The sequence below is a fragment of the Phyllostomus discolor genome, chromosome 1 (genome assembly GCF_004126475.2).
Source record: "Phyllostomus discolor isolate MPI-MPIP mPhyDis1 chromosome 1, mPhyDis1.pri.v3, whole genome shotgun sequence".
Lineage (NCBI taxonomy): Eukaryota > Metazoa > Chordata > Mammalia > Chiroptera > Phyllostomidae > Phyllostomus > Phyllostomus discolor.
Genome location: NC_040903.2, coordinates 215,053,540 through 215,075,811, shown reverse-complemented (window position 1 = coordinate 215,075,811; position 22,272 = coordinate 215,053,540). Strand labels below are relative to the sequence as shown.

The 22,272-nt window shown below is 58.4% G+C and overlaps 1 protein-coding gene across 4 annotated transcripts in view; it reads right to left on the bottom strand.

The window, feature by feature from the left end:
• Positions 1 to 626: 626 nt before the first annotated feature.
• The window catches only part of EML1 (EMAP like 1), a 139,043-nt gene continuing 117,397 nt past the window's right edge, over positions 627 to 22,272 (bottom strand). For all 4 annotated transcript variants that reach the window (XM_028506486.2, XM_036013940.1, XM_036013942.1 and 1 more), the window contains 14 exons: positions 20,626 to 20,736; positions 19,657 to 19,752; positions 18,045 to 18,179; positions 17,330 to 17,429; positions 16,206 to 16,360; positions 13,814 to 13,939; positions 13,271 to 13,402; positions 11,621 to 11,688; positions 9,412 to 9,500; positions 4,457 to 4,554; positions 4,282 to 4,369; positions 2,869 to 2,964; positions 1,664 to 1,794; positions 627 to 1,104 (listed from right to left, as the gene is read on the bottom strand). In XM_028506486.2, coding sequence (XP_028362287.2) covers positions 979 to 1,104; positions 1,664 to 1,794; positions 2,869 to 2,964; positions 4,282 to 4,369; positions 4,457 to 4,554; positions 9,412 to 9,500; positions 11,621 to 11,688; positions 13,271 to 13,402; positions 13,814 to 13,939; positions 16,206 to 16,360; positions 17,330 to 17,429; positions 18,045 to 18,179; positions 19,657 to 19,752; positions 20,626 to 20,736 — 1,551 coding nt within the window. In that variant the 3' untranslated portion in view covers positions 627 to 978. The remainder of the gene's footprint in view (positions 1,105 to 1,663; positions 1,795 to 2,868; positions 2,965 to 4,281; positions 4,370 to 4,456; positions 4,555 to 9,411; positions 9,501 to 11,620; positions 11,689 to 13,270; positions 13,403 to 13,813; positions 13,940 to 16,205; positions 16,361 to 17,329; positions 17,430 to 18,044; positions 18,180 to 19,656; positions 19,753 to 20,625; positions 20,737 to 22,272) is intronic.

Here is a 22,272-nt window from a genome sequence, read left to right as displayed (position 1 = left end):
CACATCAAAATGCGTAAGGCCTTCTGGACAGACGGACGCCCCCGCGCTCAGGCCTTGGGACGCGCCCTCCCTGGGCGGGGGGGGGGGGGGGGGGGCAAGCGCCTGGGCACAGACGGCGGGGCCGGGGTGCCCGGAGCACTGGCGCGGCCCCCGGGCTTCTCCTGCTGCAGGTGTGCGGTATCTTTTCGACTTGGTCTACTTGGTCTTAAAGTACAAATGTACAATGTCCGTAAGCATAAAGTAGTAAAGCCTAGCCTTACGTATTTGTTATGGATCGCTAAAACCCCATACAAGTACAATACCGTATCATGCCAATGAATATACAGAGGAAGGCAGCCGAGTGTCTCCATTCAGGGGCGCGCGAACGGGACCCGCGGGGGCGCCGTCCAGGAGGGTGCGCGGCGGCCGAGTGCTCAGGGTCGGGCCGGCCACCTGGAGTTCCAAACTGCCCACTGCCCGTGCCCCTGCGGAGGCGTCAGCCCCGCCCCCGGCCCGCGGGCCTCCGGGAGGGGGAGCTCCGTGCAGCCTCACCGGCGTCACCAGGTGAAGTCACAGCTGCAGCTCGCACGCTCAGGTCACCCCTCCGGGCCAGCGACCGCAGGGACCGTGACTCGGTACCTCGCTCGTTGTGTCACACACGGCAGAGAGGCGAGCCCACGTACAGCGTTTGAAAAGGCATTCTGTGACCGAGTTCCGAGAGTCCGTAGAAAGGTGACGAAGCACATACCAATCTGCTGATGTCGCCGTCACGTAAACCCTGGCGGTTTCTTGCATTAACTGTGTCTTATCCACGGTGCAGGCGAGAGACCTGAACGGCCGACCCCACGTGGCGCTCGCCGACCCGCTAGGCTAAGGTAACCGGTGCGGGGCGTGGTTTCCTGAGGTTTGTGAGAACTTTGCAGACGAAACAGAAATCACAGTGACCGGGTGCCCGAGCTGGTGCCCCCGGGCCGCTCCGCTCCCTCGGCCGTGCCAGTGCTACACGACCCGCCACTGCATGATGCTCGTGTCCTTGCCGCCCGTGGAGATGAGGTGGCTGTCGTCGCAGAGGAACTCGACGTTGGTGACGTGGCTGCTGTGGCCGCTGTACACGTGGCTGGGAGCCTGGAAGCGGACACCGAGGAGGCTCAGCGCCCAGCGTACGGCCGGGGGCTGGAGAGGCTGGAGCTCCGCAGCGTCCTGCACCCTCTGCCCCGCACCCCGCACCCCGCCCCCCGCCCCCGGCTGCGGCGCTCTGTGCACGGTCCGGTCAGGGACGGGCATGGCCACGTGACCATCCTGGGGGCCTACACTCAGTCCCAGAGATGCTGGGGGCGGAGAGTGAGGGGCGTCCTGCCGGAGGACGGTCAGGACGGGGAAGGCCCAGGAGGGCGTGCCAGGCACTGGTGCTGCTGGCTCAGCGCAGGGGCAGGGGGCTGGATGGGAGGGGAGAGGGGTGGGGCCGGGGGAAGCCACAGAGGTAGGACAGCCAGGTCTCAGGACTTCAGAGGGTCGGGGTTTCCTGGGGGGGGGGTGCGGGGGGAGCCCCTGAAGTGCTCTAGGGTCGGGTCTGCACCCGTGACCGGGGGCATTTGCTGACGGGCCTTGTACTGAGATCCCAGACGGCCGGTCAGGCCGGAAACGCACCCCCGAGAGAGGGGACACTCCCGAGGCGGGCCCTTACCCGGAACTGCGAGCACGGGTAGGAGAAGAGGTGCACTTTGCCGAAGTCGTCGCCCGTCGACAGGACTTTCTCCTCGCGGGCCCGACACACGGCGTTGATGTCGGTTCCGTCCGAGCCTTCGGGCCACACCCCTGGAACCGAGAGCGCAGACGGAGCCCTGGGAACCCGGGGAACGCTGGGCCCCGCTGCGCCCTGTGCCTGGGGACGGCCCCGAACTCCGGCCGACATGAAGCCGCCCCAGTCCCAGGTGTGGGGACCGGGGTCCAGAGCGCACTCCGGGCCGCTCCCGACCCCTCCCTGCTCCCGAGGCGTCTGGTGGGAAGGGGACCAGTCCTCCAGCACGCAGTTTCCTAGTTTTTCTTTTCTCTGCGAAACTCTTTACATGTGAGAGTCTCCCCAAAGAGCTTTTTAACCCTGGGTCTGAGCGTGCCTTCCAGGCCTTTCTTGGTGTCAGCTCTTGGTGGCTGCTGCTCGCTTTGTGAGACCGGCAGGTGTAGGGGCCGCCGGCCGTGGGCCAGGCGGGGCCGCAGCCCTGCTCCGGAGCCCTGTGCCCAGCGGGCCTGAGACCGGCTCCGGGGGCGGCGTCTCCCGGCCACTGTGCCAGGAGTGCTTCTCGGCCCCAGCAGCGCTGGGTCTGGTATGTGCATCAGTTTCCCCAGAAGTTCCAGAGTAAACCTGGGGATCCTGGCGTTTAGTACCAGCAGATGATAAATGCCAGCTCTGAGGAGATTTGTGAAATTACAGTCTTACAGAAAGAGATGACAAATATTGTTTTTCCCCGCTACCACATTGTGGTAATTTATTTTAGGTCATTTATGAGCATATTCCTAATCGGAGCTTGGAAAGAAGTGAAAGTTTCAGTTTAAGGACCCGAAAGACGCAGTGGTAACTCTAACAAATGGTGTGTGTGTCGACCGAGTGCCGTCTGTCTCGGAAGTCTGGCACAACCTCGTGGGAGAAGATTCTAGAGAATCGCCCCAGGACCCGTTTCACACAAGAGGAGAGGGTTCACGCCCGGGGCCTGGCCCTGCTCGCCCGCCCCTGGCGCTGCGGGAGCGTGTCCTGGGGGCCCCACGCGGCAGAGCAGCACAGCACAGCGCTCTGATGAGCCGGGGGCCACGGGGCCCCCCGCTGCCGGGCAGACGCCCCGAGGGGAGACCCGCCCCACAGTGAGCCCTGGGCGCGCGCGCGCGCGGCAGACTCACCGAAGACGTGGAAGCCCAGGGTGCAGGTGCACGTGGCCCACTCGACGTCTCTCGTGGCCTCCACGCTGACGACTTGCTTGCAGGCAGAGGGGACCCCTGGGGAGGCACGCGCGGGTCTGCTGACACCTGAGCAGAGGTTCCCCCCCTCCCAGGGCCTCACCTGCCTCGGAGCCCCCAGGAGAGGGACGGTGGGGCCGAGCTCACAGCTGGCACTGAGCCCAGCCCCGGGGCCGGGGAGGGCCACCCCGTCTTCGCTTCCCCCCTTCTTCCTGTCTGCGTCTGTTCTGCCCGCCCCGCCATCCGGCTTCTCTTCTCTTTGACCATCTCTGGTTCCCCGGCCTGCACCTGCTCGCTGTCCCCCCGGAGCCCCTCAGCACCGCTCAGGCCCCCTCCCCCACACTCACACATGCGAGGGCACCCCCTCTACAACCCCCTTAACGCCCAGCTTGTGGGAACCAGTCAGACCAAGTCCTACGCCTCCCAGGTGATCTGTTTGTTCCCCAAGTGAGCCCCTACTGGGGAAGCGAGAGGCTGTCTGAGATGGCCCAGACCCAGGGCCAGGCCGGGGAGCCTTCCCTCTGCTTCTGCCCTCCTCGGGCCGGGCGGTGGGGAGGGGCGATCTCGGAAGCCATGGTCAGGGCACAGGGACTGCCCTGTTCCCTCCACCACCTGCTGCCCTGCCTTTCTTGGGCTCTTCAACGGGTGGGCGACCCCCTACCCACCGGCCCTAAATGCCTGTGGCTTCGAGTCTGGGCCCCGATGTCCTTGTCCACAGACTGGGACGAGCCTGAAAGCACTGCGGCTCGTCAAGGAGGTGCAGTGAGGGCACCCCGAGCTTCACGCCCCCAGCAGCGCAGCCGGGCCTCCTGGTGCCCTGCAGCCCCGGGGCTGGGCCGGTGCTGGGCCCGGGCAGCTGCCTCGTGTGTGCTCGCCGAAGCAGAGCGTGGCACATCTTACGCACACTGTACGTGCCAGCCATTCCTGTCCTCACCGTTCCTGGGCACGGACACTCGCCACAGGGGTTGGGAGAGAAGGACAGGTCCCAGGGGGCTGCCTCCCACCAGGTGGGGGGTCTTCCAGGTCTGCCCGAAGGGAACGACATCACCACAGGTCCCCTCCCGCTGTGACGGCTCTGACCCCGCTGTCTGCTGCCACAGCTGCCCCCCTGCAGCCTCCCTCGGCAGGGCGCAGCCTCCACCTCCCCGGGGCCCCGTCTCCCCCGCTGGGGCGCAGGTCGGCCGGGGGCCCACGTGCCGCATGGCGGGAAGGACGTGAGAGGCCGTCCTGCCGCCGAGGGCTGAGTCACGGAGGGCGGCGCCTAGCCCCGGGGCGTACGGGACATGGGTTTCTGCGGGGCGGGGGGGGGGGGGCCCCGCCTGCTCTCCGAGTACAGCGCTCCTGGGTGCTACTCACAGTAAAGGATTTCGTAGTCCCCGGAATTCGACACGAGGAACTGCGAGTTCACGGACCAGTCCAGGTGGGTGATGAAGCTGGAGTGGCCCTGGGGGAGAGGCAGCGCGGCGTCTCAGTTTCCTCGCCCGGTGCGTCCCGGCCCCCAGACGCGCCCGCCTCTCGCGGAGGCGCTTACCGAGCACTTGCCCACGCGCGTGTACTTCCTCCCGTTGTCGCTGACCCCGTAGATGTAGATGCAGTTGTCGTGGGAGCCTATGGCCAGGAAGTTCCCATCTACGAGGACAGGACACACTGCGTTTCCACTGAGAAAATACACGCGGGACCAAGCACAGGGGGCCACGCCAGGTGCCAGCAGAGACTTAGACAAACTAGCCACATTGATGACTGATTTCAAAGATGAGCTATTTCACAGAGAAAACTGGCTCTGAATGACTCCCGTAAACCCGTCTGTGTTTTGAAAGTCACACCTGACCAGACTCTTGCCCTTATAAAGCCCTCCCCTGGCCATCCCCGCCTCGAAGGGGCGGAGACTCAGGTCCTGAGTGGGGCCCACGAGGCCCCTGCAGGCCGTGGCCACGCCTCTCCTCGTTGTGTCCTAGGGTCTCGCAGGCCCCCGACGCGGCCCCCGCCTGCCTGCAAGGCCCTGCCTGCCCCAACTCTGGGCACGCTGCCCCCGCAGCCCCGCCTGATTGTATGGGAAGATCAACCAGACAGACACATCCTTAACTAGGCTGACTGAGAAAGAGAGAAGACACAAGTTATCGGAATCAAGAATAAAGGAGGAGACTTCACTACCAAACTCAGAAAAATTAAAAGGATTATAAATAAATATTAGGAAAAATGTTATGCCAGTAAATTAGACAACTTAGGTGCGATGGGAAAATGACCAAACCTGACTTAAGCAGAAATCAGAACTTTGATCAATCCTATAATAAGCAAAGGAACCGAATTAGTAACTAAAGACCTTCCCACGAAGAAGAGCCATGCTGGCCACTGAGCTCATGTGACCTCTGTCAAACATCTCATAAAGAAATGACCCCAGTCCTTCACAGACGCTTCCGGAAAGTGAACAAACGGGGGCACTTTCCAGGTTCCTCTGCAGGCCAACAGCCGCTCACAACCAGGCCAGGCCGAACCGTCACCGGGGAACTGCAGGCCGATGCCCTCGTGGACACGGACGCGGAGCCCTTAAGAGAACGTTCACAAACAGAACCCGGCAACAGGTAAGAAGGCCTAGACGTGACCACGTGAGGTTTATACTGGGAGTACGAAGATGGCTTAGCCTCTGAAAATCAATGTAAGGCACCTGTGAATAAAATAAAGGACAAAAGCCACACGATCCTCTCAACAGGCACAGAGAAAAGCGTCTGACACATTCTAACACCCACTCGCGGTGAAAACGAAACAAGGCAGGAGCGGGAGCAGGAACAGGGGGGCCCTGCCTCCCCGTGATCAAGAGCACCTGACGCCACACTGAGTGGTAAACGGCTGTGTTCCCTCTGGGACCGGGGCGAGGCAGGGACCCGCTGTGCCCCCTACCCTGTCCCTCACCACACTGGGGGCCCAGCACACGCAGGGAGGGAGAAGTGAAGGCCCCCGGGTTTCCGAGGAAGAGAGAAACCGTCTGTGTTTGCAGAGGCCTTGCTCCCCACGAAGAAAATCCTAAAAAATTTTCGCACAAAAACCCATTAAAACGAATAAAAGAGTTTAGAAAGGTCACAGATATAAGATCTATGTGCGAAAAAATAAAATGTATTTTTCTATGCTAGCAACTAACATTCTGAAGACAAAATTTGTAAAAACTTCATTCACAATGGCCTACAAAGCAACTCAGGAAAAAGGGTAACTACGGAGGTGTAAGGCTCGGGCCCCGAACACTGTGAAACGTTGCTGATAAAATTAAAGACCTAAGTAGGCGGAGAGACGCTCCATGTTCGAGCGCTACCAGACTCAGTCTTGGAGAGACGGCAACTCTCCCCGTACCGGTCTGTACGCTCAACATGTTAAAGTCTTGGCAGGTGTTTAAAATCAGAACTTGACGAGCTGATTCTAAAATTTATATAAACATGATAAGGACCTAAAATAGCTAAAGCAATTTTGAAAAAACAACAACAACAACAACAAAGTTGGAGTAATTACACTACTCAATTTCAAAACTTACTCTAAAATTGCAGTAACCAAAACTGTGTGGTCTTGGTATGTGGATAAATATATACATGAATGAGAGAGAACTGAGATTCTTGAAATAAACCTTTATATTTACTGTTAATAGATTTTTGACAAAAGTGTCGAGATAGTCCAATAGGAAAAGAATTGTACTTTTGTAACAGGGTGCAGCCAAGAGGGGAGCCTCAAACAGGGATCTGTAATAAGATCCAGAAGAGCCTGGAGATAATTGGCTCCACACCACAGGGCCACACCTGCCCAGAATCTGGCAGCTGTAGCCAATTGTGAGAGGAGCCAGAAATGGGGCTTCAGAGGAAGATTGGCGCCGGGATTTAAACCGAGACGCAGCAGCCATTGGCGGGGGAGAGCCATGCGCAGCCCTGCAAGAGAGAACCCCACAGCTTTAGCAGAGTGAAGGCTCCCTTGGCCCTGAGAGGAGAAGGAGAAGCACGTGGACTTGACGGAGTGTAGACTCCTGCAGCCCTGAGGAGAGAACCACGCGGCCTGGCAGAGTGGGGCCCCCACAGCTTTAGAAGGGGGAACCACCACCTGGTTTTAGCAGAGATCCCGGTGACTCAGCCGAGGGTGCCGGGAACCCAGGGAGGTCTCCCAGTCGAGAGGGAGTTCTAACTGGGAAGAACCAGAGGACTGCCTAAGCCATGGACTTCTATTTCTTTCCCTGAGATACGGTACTCTGGACTGGGCAAAGGGGGAAGGAAGGAAGGAAGGACTGTGTGTTTGTGGGTGTTTTTAGGGACTTTGGGATTTTTTTGGTAAAGACATTAGGTCACTACTTTAAGTTTGTATAGCATTAAATAAACGTTTCCTTTCCTTTTCATGAATCTCTGGCATTGAGAGACATCTTTCCTCTGGCGGCGGACATAATGGACCCGGGGCCTTCTTTCAATAATAGTATATCGTCCCAGGCCCCCCTTGTTGTGTGTTCTGTAACACTTTCAACAAATGCTGCTGGAATCACTATGCAGAATAAATACACCTGGACTCTCACCTCTCACCATCCACAAACATTAACTGAAAACGGATCACAGACCTGCCGACACACAACAGCCAACCCAACAGCTGTTCTAAAAGCGAGCACAGGAGAACCTCCTCCTCATGACCTTGACTATGGCACCATAAGCAGGATCCATAAAAGAAAAAACCTGATAAGCCAGACTTCCTCAAAATTAGAGCTTCTGCTCCAAAAGAGCCCATTCAGAAAACAAGACCCTGGCTGGTGTGGCTCAGTGGACTGAGCACCAGCCTGCGAACTGAATGGCTGCTGGTTCGATTCCCAGTCAGGGCACATGCCTGGGTCGCGGGCCAGGTCCCCAGTGGAAGTGGGTGACAGGCAACCACACATGGATGTTTCTCTCCCTCTTTTTCCCCCTCCCTTCTCCTCTCTCTCTCGAGTAGATAAAATCTTAAAAAAGTAAGTTACAGGACAGGAAAAGACAAGTCATACACTGAGAGAAAATGTTTGCAAATCACGTATCTGATAAAGAACTCGTATATAGAATAGAGAAAGAGTTCTTACAACTCAGTAGTAAGACCCAATTAAAAACGGGCAAAATATTTGGATGTGTTACTTCATCCAAGAAGATACAGACAGACACGTGGAAAGGTGGTCAACCTCTCTGGCAGTCTCTGTAGAGACATAACTTGAAACCGGCGCAGTACCCGGCACCCCCACTGGGGGGCGCTGATACCAAAGACAGATGGCGGCAGGTGCTGGCGAGGGCGAGGAGAAGCTGGTGCCGGACACGTGACACGTTGCTGGTGGGAACGTGACGTGGCGCAGCCGCGCTGCAAAGCAGGTGCGCCTTTTCACACGATCTGCCGATTCCACACCCACCACGCCTAGGGACCCCCCCAAGATAAAGAAAGCAAATGTCTGTAAAGGGCTCACACAAGGACTGTTCACAGCAGCGTCACTGACAGTAGCCACGGCACAGAGGCCATCCAGGTGCTGGTCAACTGAAGGACGGGCCACGTTCGAGCGGCCCGCCCAGGGGAAGGGGCGCTGTCCGGGAGCCACGAAGGAATGCACGGGGGTGTGAACGGAGGGAGGGGGGTGTGAACGGGGGGGGGGGGTGAATTCGGGGGGAGGTGAACGGGGGGCGGAGACACCCAGGACAGCGTGCAGAGCAGAGCACGTGCCACGGAACCGCGCACCTGAAACCTGCACCATTGTACCAGCCAGTGCCGCCCCAACACATAAAGAAGGAACTGCCTACTGATACGTGCACAACAACCTGAATTAACCTCAAATGTGTTATTCTAAGGACAAGAAGCCGGACAGATGACACAGGCCACATGCCGTATGGCTCCACGGACACGAAATGTCCAGAGCAGGCCACTTGTAGAGCGGCCCAGCGGCTCAGGGCGTGCCCGGGGCCCGGGGTGCAGGCGGAGGCTGCTGCTGAGCAGGGAGGGCACTTTCTGGGGTGCTGAGAAGGGGCTGACGTCGGACTGGGGCGAAGGCTGCGCAGCTCTGTCAGTCTGCTGAGAACCAGTGGTCGTACACGCACGCACAGTGGGCACGTTATTGTGCGTGAGTCGCACTTCAACAAAGCCTCGCGAGAAGAGTCTCCTCCTTCTGAGACTAAGACAGCGATACTGACAGAGCAGATGTCTACGAACCGCTTCAAAACAGCACGGAGGGGCCGTGGGTGGGGTCGCAGGTGAACAGGCCAGGCCAGGGGTCGGCAACTACCACAGCTGGGGATGAATGCGAGGGCGTCGTCGCGCTCTCCTGTCCTGTTCTGCCATGTGAGATTCTCCGTAACTGAGAGCTAAGAAAACACGCAAGCGTGGTGACCCACGAGGGAGAGAGAACCCTAAATGCCAGTGACGTGCGTTCAGATTTTCTTCCGGGGCGGCTCGTGACATTTCTTCCGCGAGGACCCCCCCGCGAGGACTGCCGTGAGCCCGCTGGGGCCGCACCGCGCCCGGCGCGCTGACCTGGCGAGTACCGCATGACGGACAGCTGCTCGTTCCCGTCCGTGTGCACCGTGACCAAGTCCCTCGTTTCCGTGTCGAACACAAACCACCTGTTGCAAACGTGAGACAAAGTGCAAAGAGCTGCTTAGTGGGGGTGACGTCGGACTACTCCAGCACCCGTACGACTATTAGAAACCATTGACCCGAGGGCTTAATAAACACTCTGCATTTACTTAACAAGAAAGCTTGTTCCCAGCTTTGATTTAAAGGACATTTCCTGCGTGTGAGCATTTCCTGAAAAGGAACAGCACGTTGGCGACTACTCAGAATGGTTCGGTTACCGGCCGCAGGCAGCAGCAGCAGCAGCAGCAGGGGGCCCACCTGCACAGGTGAGGCAGGACTGGGCCAGGAGGCGGGGCCGGAACCACCTCAGCGGCGGAGAGGTTCCCAGCTGTGCCGTGTCTGACCTCCGTGAACGCCGGCGAGCCACCGGCCGGGGGAGGGAAACGATGGAGGGGACGCAAGAGGAGCGAGCGGAGGGGAAGTTCGCCTCTCTGAGCTCAGTTTCCTCCGAGGGCAGACAGGGGTCAGGCCCCAGAGCCGCCCTGCAGGCCGCAGGCCAAACCTGTCACGTCACAACAGGTGCAGCGGTGCGCTGTCCGTCTCCACCAGGACGTGGCACCCGGTACCTGTCCCGTGACGGCCTGACTGCACTCCCCTGCCCGCGTCCCTGGGCGGTGGCAGTCACTGGGACTCGAGTCCTCAGGAGTGGAAAGCCGCGGGGCCCCCTGCCCCTGCAGTTCCTGCCTGGGTGACACGTGCCATCAGCTTGTCCCCTGAGCCAGCACGGCTGTCTCAGCCTTCCATTCGGGGCCCCGCCCCGCCCCCACCCAGCGTGCCGGAGGACGCCCCAACATCTGGATTTGGCCTCTTGGCTTTACTCCCTTGCATCTGCAACATCCGTTTCCCTTTCCTGTGCCACCTGACCTTCACAGAGGCCAGAGCGTGAGGAGCAGAGAGACTCGGCGGCCTTCGGAAAGCCCCGCTGAACTGCCACGTCCGGAGCTGAGCCCGCCCCAGGACCTGAGACGCGAGAGGCATGAGTGGAGGGCAGGGGTCAGGCTGCACGTCTGGCCTCGCCCCAGAGGACAACGTCCGGGGTTCTGAGTGTCCTGCCCTTGTTGCCATGTCCCCTCCCGCCACACGGTCAGGGTGGAGAGGACGGCGGCGACTGGCTGCCAGAGCCGCTGGGCGGAAGCCTCAGACTTCCCCGAGAGCGTTACAGGGAAGGTGAGCGTGTGGCCCTGCACTGCACACATTTGCATGAAGCAGCCCCTCAGGTACGAGGCGCCCAGCCCTTACGGTCCTGCTGCCGGTGACTCAGAAGCGGCTGCCCCTTCCTTATGCACGCTCTGCAGTCACGGCAACAGGCTCGAGGTGCCCTGCTTTCCAGAGGAGAAGGGCAGGAGGTCACCAGAAATGTCTGATTTAAACCATCGGGGTGCCCGTCCTACGGCAAACAGCAGGAACTTACAGAACCCTGACGATGAGAACCCCTGTGCTCGCCTGCCGGACGCCCCGGCAGGTGCTCCCTGCACCTGGTCCCCTCCGTCACCAGCGCCCAGCAGCGAGGCAGCTCGTACGCCCACGATTTATAAACGCAGCGAACGCGGAGAGGTTATGCGGCTGGCTCACAGGCGCACGGCCGCCAGGTGGAGAGGCTGGAACTCCAGCACGGACCCGCCCCTGGCCTGCCGGGGCGCTGGGTCAGGAAGTGTTCACTGCATCTAAGTATGGGGCGCAGGGCCTGGGCAGTTGCTAAAATCGTGAAAGGGCAGCAAGAACAAGCATTTTAACATCCTCAGGGCTTGGACATGCTCTCGTGCCTGGTTCTGAAGTCGGGGCTCCTCCCACCGCCTGCAGAAGAGGGCTGCAGGCGCTGTGCATGCCAGGAAACTGGACACAAGTGTGTGCATGTGTGCACATATGAGAACACACGCATGTGCATATGCCCGTGTGTGCACTCCTCCCGGGGAGCAGGCCCTGGCTCTTCTCAGATCCCCTGGGCCCGACATGGGGAGGACCCCGTCTGAGTTTCCTTGCATCTGACCTAACTGCTGGTCTGTCATCGGACGCTGCAGACGCAGCCAGAGCGGCTCCGCGCCTGCCCCGGTGACACAGACAACACGCCTCTTTCCATGACCTGCGGGCCACGCTGCTGTGGACTTACCTCCCGGTCAGTGTCCCGACTGCAACCACAGACCCTGAAGGATGAAAACCAGAAGACTGAGCTGGATCCTAAAATATTTTAAAGGAAGTGTAAATTGATGGCCAGGCACAGCACTATCGCATAAAAACACACAGCCCAGCCCGCGTCCCGCAGGGCCGCGTGGCCCCATTTAGAAAGCTCTTCTCTCTCCAGAGAGAAACGTGTTTCCCTGCCTGGACCAGGCTCAGTTTTCCTGTTTCTGCCTTTCATCCTGTTGCAGCTGCAGCAGCCAGACCACTGGGACCAAGAAGGGGTGCTCTTCCGCTGGGTCTCGGAGCCGCGCAGTGGCCCCCAGGCTGAATGGTGCATGTGCACTCTGCCCGACCACGTGACCGCTGCCCCCGTCCAGCAGGTGGACCCCGGGGGGGTGCAGACGCCCCGCAGCCCCAGGTGGGTCTGAGAGGAGGAAGACACGTTCCAGGGTTCGGCCTGGCGGCCCACACGCGTGTGCGGTGCTGCCTGACACGAGAAGGAACGTGGTCGGTGGAAGAGGTGGGAACGGGCTGTGGGCCCCTGGAGTGAGGAGGCAGACCAGGCCCATCCAGGAAGAGCCACCACGGGTGATGGCGGAAGTGGACACACTGGGACTTGGGGGTCGGGTGCTAATGGGACAACAACATGGTCAGAGAGGCGGATGCGGCCCAGCTGGGGCCCCGCTGGGAAACGGCAGGCGGGCTGGCCGTGCAGAAAGCACGGGGTGGGGGGCGGGACAGTGTGCGGTGGCATGGGGACTGTGGCCACCAGGAAACACCACAGCTCAGCGGGTGACATTTTCCCTTTCAATAAAAAGAGGGGGTGAGTCAATCTGCCTGTGGGATGGGGGTCCCTTGGCAGGGGTGTTTTGGACAAGCTGCAGTGAGGAGGGTTGATCATGGGTGGGCCAGGGGAAGCGTAGCCGTGGAAACGGAAAGAGGAGGCGCCGTGGAGAGACTATGGATAAACCGAAAAATAAGGGACCAGACACTCTCCAGGGGCTGACTCCGTCGCTGTGATGCTGTTCGCAGCGGGGGAGCTGAGAGTGGGCTCGGGCTGCCATGACCCACAGACAGAAATCTCGGCCACGTGAGGCTCAAAGGTGACAGAGATGAGGACACCGAGGCTCAGGGGGTCCTGTCCGAAGTCACGCGGGCGGGAAGGAAAGCAGAAAGCGCTTCCCCCCGTGGGAAAGCACGGCCAGCACTCCGCTTTGTGCGCACGGGGCCCCTTTCGTGAAGGTCGCAGGGATGCTGACGCTGACGCCGACACTGGGGCTCTGCCTTTACACCGAAGTCGGGTCGCAGAGACCAACTGCTCATTGCAAAGGTGCCGGGAACAGAGCGCAGGCTCAGAGCCAGGGCTCCTCAGTGGCTAAGCCCCAGGCCAGGCCACACCCGGGAAACCCAGCAACCGCCTCAGAGGGCTCCCCGCTGCCAAAAAATTCAACAGCCCCCTGCAGATTACATGGGTGAGACCTCTGGGCAACGTTTAAAGCGACCCAATTTAAAGGGGATCGATTAAGTGACCTTTGTTTTGGGGTAACTCTACATCACGGTTAATTTCATGCAGGTAAGTAGATACACACATTCCAGGTGAGCTTCCACAAGGGAAACGGAAGGCAGCGTGCACGTCTACCTCTATGACTTTGTCCCAGACCGGCCGGTGACCGACGGCGTCCCACAGAGTGGCATGTCTGTCGTGCCCGCAGGTCAGGAACTGAGGTTTGGAGGCATGGACGGCCAGTCCCCAGAGCTCATCCGTGTGACCCTACAAAGCAGCCAGACAGACGGACGCTCTCTGAAACACTCCGACCAGCACGCAGGGGCCCTGAAGCGACCCGCCGGGCTTACCGCACGATTTATCCCCGACCTCACCCGTCCCCCCAAACCTCATCCATCCCTCCAAACCTCATCAGTCTCCCCCGACCTCATCAGTTGCCCCCCCCGACCTCATCTGTCCCCCCAAACCTCATCAGTCGCCCCCCCCCGACCTCATCTGTCCCCCCAAACCTCACCAGTCTCCCCCGCCCCCACTTCTGCTGGGAGGTCAGACCGAAACCCCCGAGGCTCAGGGAGGTTGTGCTGGAGTGGAACACAGGGTCATCTTCACCTTGTAACGCTTTGTTCAATTCTAACGTCACGGGATGTGGACATGCCTGGTGCCCCGGCCGGGACCCACCTGAGTGATGGCCGCGAAGTCCCCGCACAGCGTGCCCTGGAGGACGAAGTTCCTGGTCGTGCCTATCAGGATCACGTCGCCTTTCCCCTCGGCCACTGTCCGAATGGGACCGAACTGCTCTGGGACCTGCACGGGGAGGGTCGGAGCTGACGCTGACGATCAGCTCCAGCGTTCCGAACACGTGCGTGTGCGTCCCCACGGCAGCGCCTGTCTCTCTGTTTCTCTCTCTCTCTCACACACACACACACACACAGAGGGAACGGCTCACTCTCAGTGCATGTGGAGTGAACGACCAAATCTCGCTTTCAAACTCCAAACATTTCATATACCTTGAAAGAATCAGCAAGAATTAAACCCGTTTAAAAAATAATAAGGAAGGAAGCACTCTTCCTTGACATGGTTAGAAAGCGAGAAGCCCTCGAGGTCAGCTGCTCCTCCCTGGTCGCGACTCAGGTGAGCAGCGGTGAGCAGCAGGTGGGGTTTGGAGGATGAGGGGCTGGCTCGTGTCACAAGGCATCGCGAGAGTTCCTACAATTCACTGTAACGTAAAATGGTGAATTTTCTGGCAACTTCGCTCTGTTTAGTTTTGAAATCCATTGTTCCTGTTGGTAAACATGTGGAATCATGCACATGTTAAGAAAAAAAATTCCGAAACACACCAGCCAAGAACAGTTCGCTGTGCGAGCAGACGCGGGGGCCTGGGTGCGCTGGGGCTTGGCTCTGGCCCAGCTCTGGGGCGGGGAGCAGCAGCCCCTGCTCTCCAACACCGCCCGACTCCGGCGTCTGGGACGGGAGCGAGCACAGGGGAGGGCAGGCCCGGCCAGTGAGGAGGGTCACGGGTACATACACATGGTGAGCACCTTCTACGAAACTGGATGAGGCTTCGGTGCTTTCAGTGTGGTTACGACTTAGCACGGGTAAGCACATGGTCAAGCAAGTGCTGGTCAAATCTCATTATAATGTCCACTGAAATCTCAGGGAAAGGGGAAGTGGTCTCCAAGGTCAGGTGAAGGCCTTCCTTTACTGAGAGCAATGAGCAACAAAACCAAGTCCTCCTACACCAAAGTGCCGGGCCAGCTGCTCTCTGACGGGTGGTGGGCATCAACCCAGCGGCGGGAAACCCTCTACAACGGGTCCGCTCTCGGGGGGCGGGGAGGGGGGCCGTCAGCGGTCAGGTGGGTGCTGACATCTGTCTGCCCGTAATTTCCCGGGGCCTGGGGGGAAAATGCACCGAGTATGTGGAAACAACACTGGATTTCTCGCTTCTGGCTCCCACTGGTGCGCAGGCTGCTAGCCAGGTACTAGGGGGTGGAACAGACACTCGAGGACTCGGAGCACGGGAGACTGCGCCGGCACTCAGCCAGGTACAGAGCAGACGCTCAGTGAATAACAGCTCGAAGTGATAAAGTCTCCAAAGCATCACGCTCAAAATGAAAGTGATAAAAAGGAAATAGATTGTAATGATAAATCAAAATGTAGATAATATTCCCTTGGAAAAATGGGATTGATTCTATTATAAAAACAGTGTGTGAAATATGTTACCACCTCAAATTTTATACACTTACTGTTATTTTGCTTTGTATAATGTGCAGTATTTTGCCCAAAGTTTTGAGGGAGAAATAAAGATGTGCTTTGTAAAGGGGTATAATGATTATGAACCATGGGTGTAATAAGGGGCATGATTATCCTGTGCATAATGCACACAAAAACGTGGGTGTGCTGTATACCCAGTGAAATACTGTAATTCCATTTTCATGGTTGTACTGTAGCTGCCTCCATGATTTTAATAAAATGTTATACCACTCGCCCTGGCTGGTATGGCTCAGTGGGCTGGGTGTCGTTCCACACACTGAGAGGTTGCTGTTCTTTTTTTTTTTTTTTTTTAATAATAAATGGATTATTTCAGAATCCAAAGTCTTTTTTTTTAAATATTTTATCTATTTATTTTTAGAAGGGAGGGAGATAGAGAAACATCAATGTGCGGTTGCTGGGGGCCGTGGCCTGCAACCCATGCATGTACCCTGACTGGGAATCGAACCTGCGACACTTTGGTTCACAGCCTGCGCTCAATCCACTGAGCTACGGCAGCCGGGGCTGAGAGGCTGCTGTTCTGATCCCTGGTCAGGGCACAGGCCCGGGACTCGGCCAGGTCCCCAGCTGCGGGTGTAGGCGAGGCCACGGACTGATGTTTCTTTCCTCCTCTTTCGCCCTCCCTTCCCCTTTCTCTAAATATAAATAAAATCTTAAAAAATATATTATCCCACTCAATAAAATTTTATCTAAAAAACTTTCAAAATGGTATATGCTAAAGCTTTCAAACCAACAAGGAAGCTGACTGGGGTAACAGTTTAAGGCTCAAAACAAACTTCAACAGTGCTGCCCACTGCCTTACCTCAGTTTTGTGAAGTTTCTGGTAGTTTCCATTCCAGGAAATGAGCTTTCGGTCCTTGCCTCCTCCCGACACCAGGGTGCCGTCCCTTAACATGCAAAGTGCGAAAATGCCGCCCTCGTGGGCCCCTTGGATGGCGTAGCTTATCCGGTTCGTACCTGAGCACACCGAGAAAACCACCCTTAGCCCCTCAGGAGGGGGCTCCCCTCGGCCCGCTGCGGGCCGGTCTTGTTTGAGAACCAACACTGCTGGTGAGACCACTGCTGCGGTGCAGGTCTGCACCGGGCCCGGTTTCTGGACGCGCACAGAGCACAGGCGAGCACGGGCTGGGTCGCTACTGTGCAAGGAGGGAGCACTCGCTAGTGCAAAGCACGTGTGACGGGAACCGTGGCTCAGAACAAGCGAGGACTTGTCTCAGGAGCCGTGTCTCAGGCCACCCGACGCAGTTGCCCTCTGTCACCGTTCTCCCTTTCGTGCCCCGCAGGCCTGCTCTGGGGGCGAAGGGAAACGGCGTCGAAAGCACCCGGCATCCAGAGCAGCGGGGACCCACAGAGTCACCCTATTAGTCGGAAAGGATGTTGCCAGGTCTGTTTTGACTTTCGCTGCCAATCAACCCAAACTCTAATGAAGGTCCCCCAGGCTGGGGATGGTGCTCCTTCTCTCCTGGCTCCTGGTAGGTGAGCCCGAGGCTCCCTGGGCTGAGCTGAGTGTGTTCTGAGTGACGCCTCCCCCCTCCCACCGCCTGCTCGCCGGCGGCGGGGGCTCGGGCCGGACTTGCATGAGCGCCCACAGCGGCTTAAATATTTCACAGCTGAATAGTCACAGGTGACTTCATCATCGTCATTTGTTGATACATCTCCTAACAGGGGTATTCATCCCATCGGAACACCTTGGGCTTAACGGGCCTTTCAGAATGACAACAGACCACTACTCCTAAAGTCCCGTGTTCCTTGGCTCTGGTGTAACAGTTCCAGGCCACACGCGCACACGCGTGTGTGTGTACCTACAGAACCTGGAGTTTAAGAGCGATCCTGTGGATTGTGTTAACAGACAATTCTTACCGAAGTCACGCTTGATTGCTCATAACATCGCCAAACCAGTTTGAGCTGGAAACGATCACCTGTTACCTTTCCCCCACACCAAGATGTTGCCGCTCGAGTCTCCGGTAATGGTGTCGCCGTTTTCGGAAAAAGTCACGCAGAGGACAAACTTTGGCTTTTCTTGCTTCTGCAGAATGTTGTAAATATACGTACACATACATTTAGTCAAGACACCCTCTTGTTTCATGAATACCATCTAGACTCGCAGTAACCCCACGAGGGACGGCGTTACCACCCTGCACGCCATTCATTTCTATCTGCTGCTACGTCACTGACGCCGTGAGGGCACCCGCTCTCCCAGCATTCCTGGCCGTGTAAGGCTGCAGACAGCGCCAGCCCAGGTGGGTGGTGGGGGTGGGGGGCAAAGGGCAGGCAGTGATGTTGCACCCACAGCATGAGGAACAGGGTCCTGGCACCAAAATAAAGGGGTCCTCCAACTCAGTCTCTGGGTGTGGCTGCAAATGTCGCCCGAGAGAAGAGGTGCTGTCGCCTGGTGCTCTCACAGGCCCCCAAGTGGCCGGACTAAAAGGCACAGGGTATCCTGGCCATGGTGGGGGCCCGCTCCCCAACTCTAGTAGGGGTCTGGGAATAGTCTTTGTCGCTACACCCGCACACGCACCCCCACACTGGCCTGGTGAAACGGACTCTAAGACCGGGTGCCTGAAAGCCCCCTGATGACAAGCAGAGCCAGCTGACCCAGGTACACGCCGAAACACCAACTACAGGTGCAACTGAACTTTACCTCGAATAACCCTTGCTTCTTAATGAGGCAGTTTCCTTCTAGCGTCCAGAAGTAGAGGTGTGATTTTCCACAGGTGACTATGATGTTGGTGTCCGTGGGGTGGAAATCCACGGCGAACACAGCTTCATTGGAGCACTGGGCAAAAGAGAGGGCTTGGATGGCTCAGGTTTCTTAGGACCCTGCCGATAAACCGCACTGTTGGGCACCCACCCCACTGAACTGATCTTCTGTAGACACTGAGCCCACGTTTGCTGTGGCCTTAACCTCTCCTCGCCTGTCTCGCCCACCGGACAGCAGCCCGAGGCCACAACACAGGGCCCTCCCTCCGTGAGGACCCGTCACCGCAGCAGCACAGAGCAGGCCTGCAGCGGGCTTGGGGGCAGGGCAGCGGGGGGCTGCACTGCGAGGGGACCTGGCTCTCCTCTTCCCGTCATGGCCGGACAGTAGGCTGGCCGCGGGGCGCTTCGTGCAGATGTCAGGCCCCTCCCTGTGTAGTAACGGGAATCTCTGGGAGGGGCTGGGAATCTGCATTCCGTGCGGCTCCACTGCTCCCGGCCCACGTGGGCCGCCATGTTTGCCCCGGGGTCCCTCCCGGTCTAACTCCTGGCACTGTGCTGATGGGCCGGCAACCAGGCCAGGGATCCAGGTCCTCGGGTGACTGTCACTTCCCTTCAGCCTGGCCGGATAAATGAGACCTGACTGCTCCAGCTGCTGCTAATCCAGTCGCACCTTCTCACACCCGGAGAGCAACTGGCCTCTGACTACCTCCAACCTAGCCACGCAGCACGCACTTACTCGTGACCAGACCGCTAGAACGCAAGGCTCTAGCACGAAAACAGGCGCTAGGAAACGTGACTGATGAGTGTGCAGGGTCTGCATCCCGGGGTCGCAAGGAAGGTGACCCACCAGCTCTCCCCACAACAGGCAAGGAAGGCGACCCCAGGCTGACCCCCACGGGAGGGGAGTGAGACGACCTAAGTAAGGCTAGCGGCTGCCGGGACGGAACTAGAAAGTCAGTTCTGCGAAACAGGCCGAACCACGAAGTAGTGGGAGGGACGCATGAGGACGCATGCGCGGAGCTCGCTGCTCTATTGGGCAGGATGGACGGGAGGTGGGGCAGAGAAGACGCCCCTCCCTCCCGAGCGCTCTGGGCCCCGGAGGAGACGGGCGGGTGGTGCCGGCCTCCCGCGTGCCCAGCCAGCTCCCTCCTGGCCCCTCACTGACGGGGGCTGGGACTGGCACAGCCTCTCAGCACCCCCACCCCTCCGGGGCCTCCTCGACGTGCAAGTGCACGGGGCGTTTGTGGAATGAAAGGGAGAAAAAGTCAACGAATGAGCGATGGAGTGAATCACAAGGGCCGTGGCTGTAAAGCGAGGAAGGAAAAGCCTTGCAGAGTTCGTGGAGAGTAAGACACGCGGCCAGGACTTGGGCCTGGCATCCTGGTGGGGGGGGAGGGGCAGGTCAGAGCGATCTGGGGGAGGGGTCGCCCGAGGGCTGCCTTGGGATGGGGGCCCCAGAGCCCACCACGAAGCAGGAAAGCGGCCAGCAGCCAGGGGAAAGAGAAGCTCCAAATGGGAAAACCAGCGCAGCCAGCGTCGGCCGGGAGAGAGACCTTGGCGTCCGCCAGCCGCTCCTCCCTCTGCCAGTCCCACACGGACAGCACGTGGTCGTTGGAGTCGTCCACGGCACACAGGGTGCTCCCTCCATTCTGGAAAAAAACGTGTGTTCACCCAAAGATTACACTTGAGAACAAGATAGGTTGAGCGCAATGGAAAATGAACACTAATTTTACTTTTAATCAGGACTGCGACATTTCAGGTGAAGAGTATTTACTGACCACCTCTGAGACCTGCCTGCTTCGACAGACGGACAAGGGGAGCGGGAGAATGGGGAGGGGGTGGGGCTGATGAAGGGACGGGAGCGGGAGGGGCCAGGGGCTGGCTCTTCCCCAGCGGGGCCACTGAAGGCAGCCTCCAGGGGCTGCAGGGCCTCCGCCCTGCACAGGAGCCGGTGCCTGCAGCACACGCAGCACACGCCTGGTACTGACGGGTGACAGGGTTGTGGGAGGAGCGAGAGCACTGGGGCGAGGCGTGTGCTGCCTGGACGTAAGCACAGACAGGGGCCTTGGACATCCGTTTCTGAGCCACCCAAAGATGCTGTTGATGGGGTGGATCTGGGAACAGCAGGCACGTCTGGAGGAAGCGGGGAGACCCCGGGGGCCCTCCGGCTCCTGTTAGAGATGGGGAGCCGGCCCCTGTGAGGACAGCAAGGGTCTGCTGGGGCCCCTCGGGAGGGGCAGGGGAAATGCCAGGCCAGAGCAGGCGAGCTGCCTCACGGAACCTGAGACGGCGGGCTGCAGGGCCTCCTGCCGTCGGCACACGTGCGTGGCTGGGGAGGTCTGGTTGGAATGGCGACCTCTGGCTGAGGGGCCGGGGAAGCCCGAAGGCTTCAGAGTCAGACCTGCGCACACGGCTGGGCAGCGACCTGTGCACTGACGCTCCCCCCCAGTCGGGCCCCCCCGCCCCCCCCCCCCACCTGCTCCCTGGGAACAGAGTGCACCACGCTCCCGGCTCAGACTTACCGACTTAGAGAAGGCAATGCAGGTGACGGCTCGGTCGAAAAACCCCGTCCCGATGACGTGCAGGGTGTTCAACGTCACGGAGTCCCAGATGCGCACGTGTGGGGGCAGTTGCTGGGGAGAGAGAACACGCCACGTGCTCGTTGTGACGACCGCACACCTTTGCTTCGGAGCTACAAGACTACCTCCCTTCTGTCCGAGCAGGAGCTCTCGTCCTGCCTTTCCGAATTCTATTAACATGGAGAAAGATGCCCGCTGTCCCCAGGGGGCCACGACCCCTGGGCCAAGGTGACCTCAGGGGAGGTTGCCAAGTTGTAATTTTGCACAGCCCATGCTGGGCCGCACAGGGATGGTTCTGCTTCTACACCTGGACACCCCTGCATCTTAAAAATGAGAAATGACGAGGGACACGGAATCTCGGACAAGGGTCAGGCTATGGCGTTCGTGCGGTCACCGAGGTGAGAGTGTGTGTGCGTCACTCGGGCGGCCACCGCCCGCCATTTAAAGCGCTCCTCGGGCCCCACGGGAGCACGGCAGGCAATCAGCCTCGCACAACGAAAACGAGAATTGTTACGGTTTAGTGCCACGCTCTCTATGGAGTTCCAAGGTGATTTACACTAATTTCACTCTTTCTCAGCAGAAGCCAGCACGCCAGAACGGTCGGCAGATCTGTGCCTAGAGGACGGAGTGCGGGCGGGGGTGAGTTAGGTTCTAGCCTGGGCTTGTCTCCAAGGGGCTGGGCGGCTGCAGACAATTACGTGACCTCTCTTGTTGCTCTGCGAGGGGCGTGAAAGGAGAGGCTCAGGCAGCCACCACATTTTCACGGGCTAGAAAGTTCAGATGGATTTCAATGCCAGAAACTGAAACACACTTTTAGTCCACTAGAGGGAGCACATGGCTTGCTACTAGTTTCAAAGAACTTTAAAGGTCCCTTTACAAAAAAAAAAAAAAAATGACGACTGTTCCACTTAAGTGTATTTATATAACATAACAGTGGTCTGATTTATTGTTCCTGTTCTTTCAAGTGTAGCATTTCAATGGAAAATAGCATAAAGTTAGTATTTAAAAGTTGATGTTATTGAACTATTTGCTGAAAAATGGTCGCACTCGTTCGCTGGAGGAAACCATGTTGATAAAAGTGGGAGCGTTTCATGTGGTTGGTTTCAGATCATATATCGTTCAGTAAGCAGCCATACTAAGGTCGGTATCAGAAAACGACAGGAGTTTTGGACGCGACAGGACAATGACCACAGCCTGTCCCAAACAAGGGCCTGGGAGCCAGTTTTGAAATGTGCTCTATTTGCTAAATTCCACCAGTTCTCCTCTGATTCCCTCAAACACCAGCCAACGCCTTGCAGAAGCGCCAGCAGGGTTCGTGCTAGCGCCCCAGCAGCCTCAGCGGGCTGCACGCACACGCGCATGCGCACAGACACGCTCCACGGGCTGACAGCGTGCGGATGGGTCGCAGGGAAGGGGCTCGAAATCGCTGGGGAGGCGAGAGGCCCGTATTCAAATGATCATTGACTATGATTTTAACTTCACTTATTAAACATGTGTTTCATATTTTCATATTTATCATGCATGTAAATTTCTTAAGAATTAGTGAATTGTTAGACAAGAACAATGTTATTTAAAAACTGGCTGAAATGA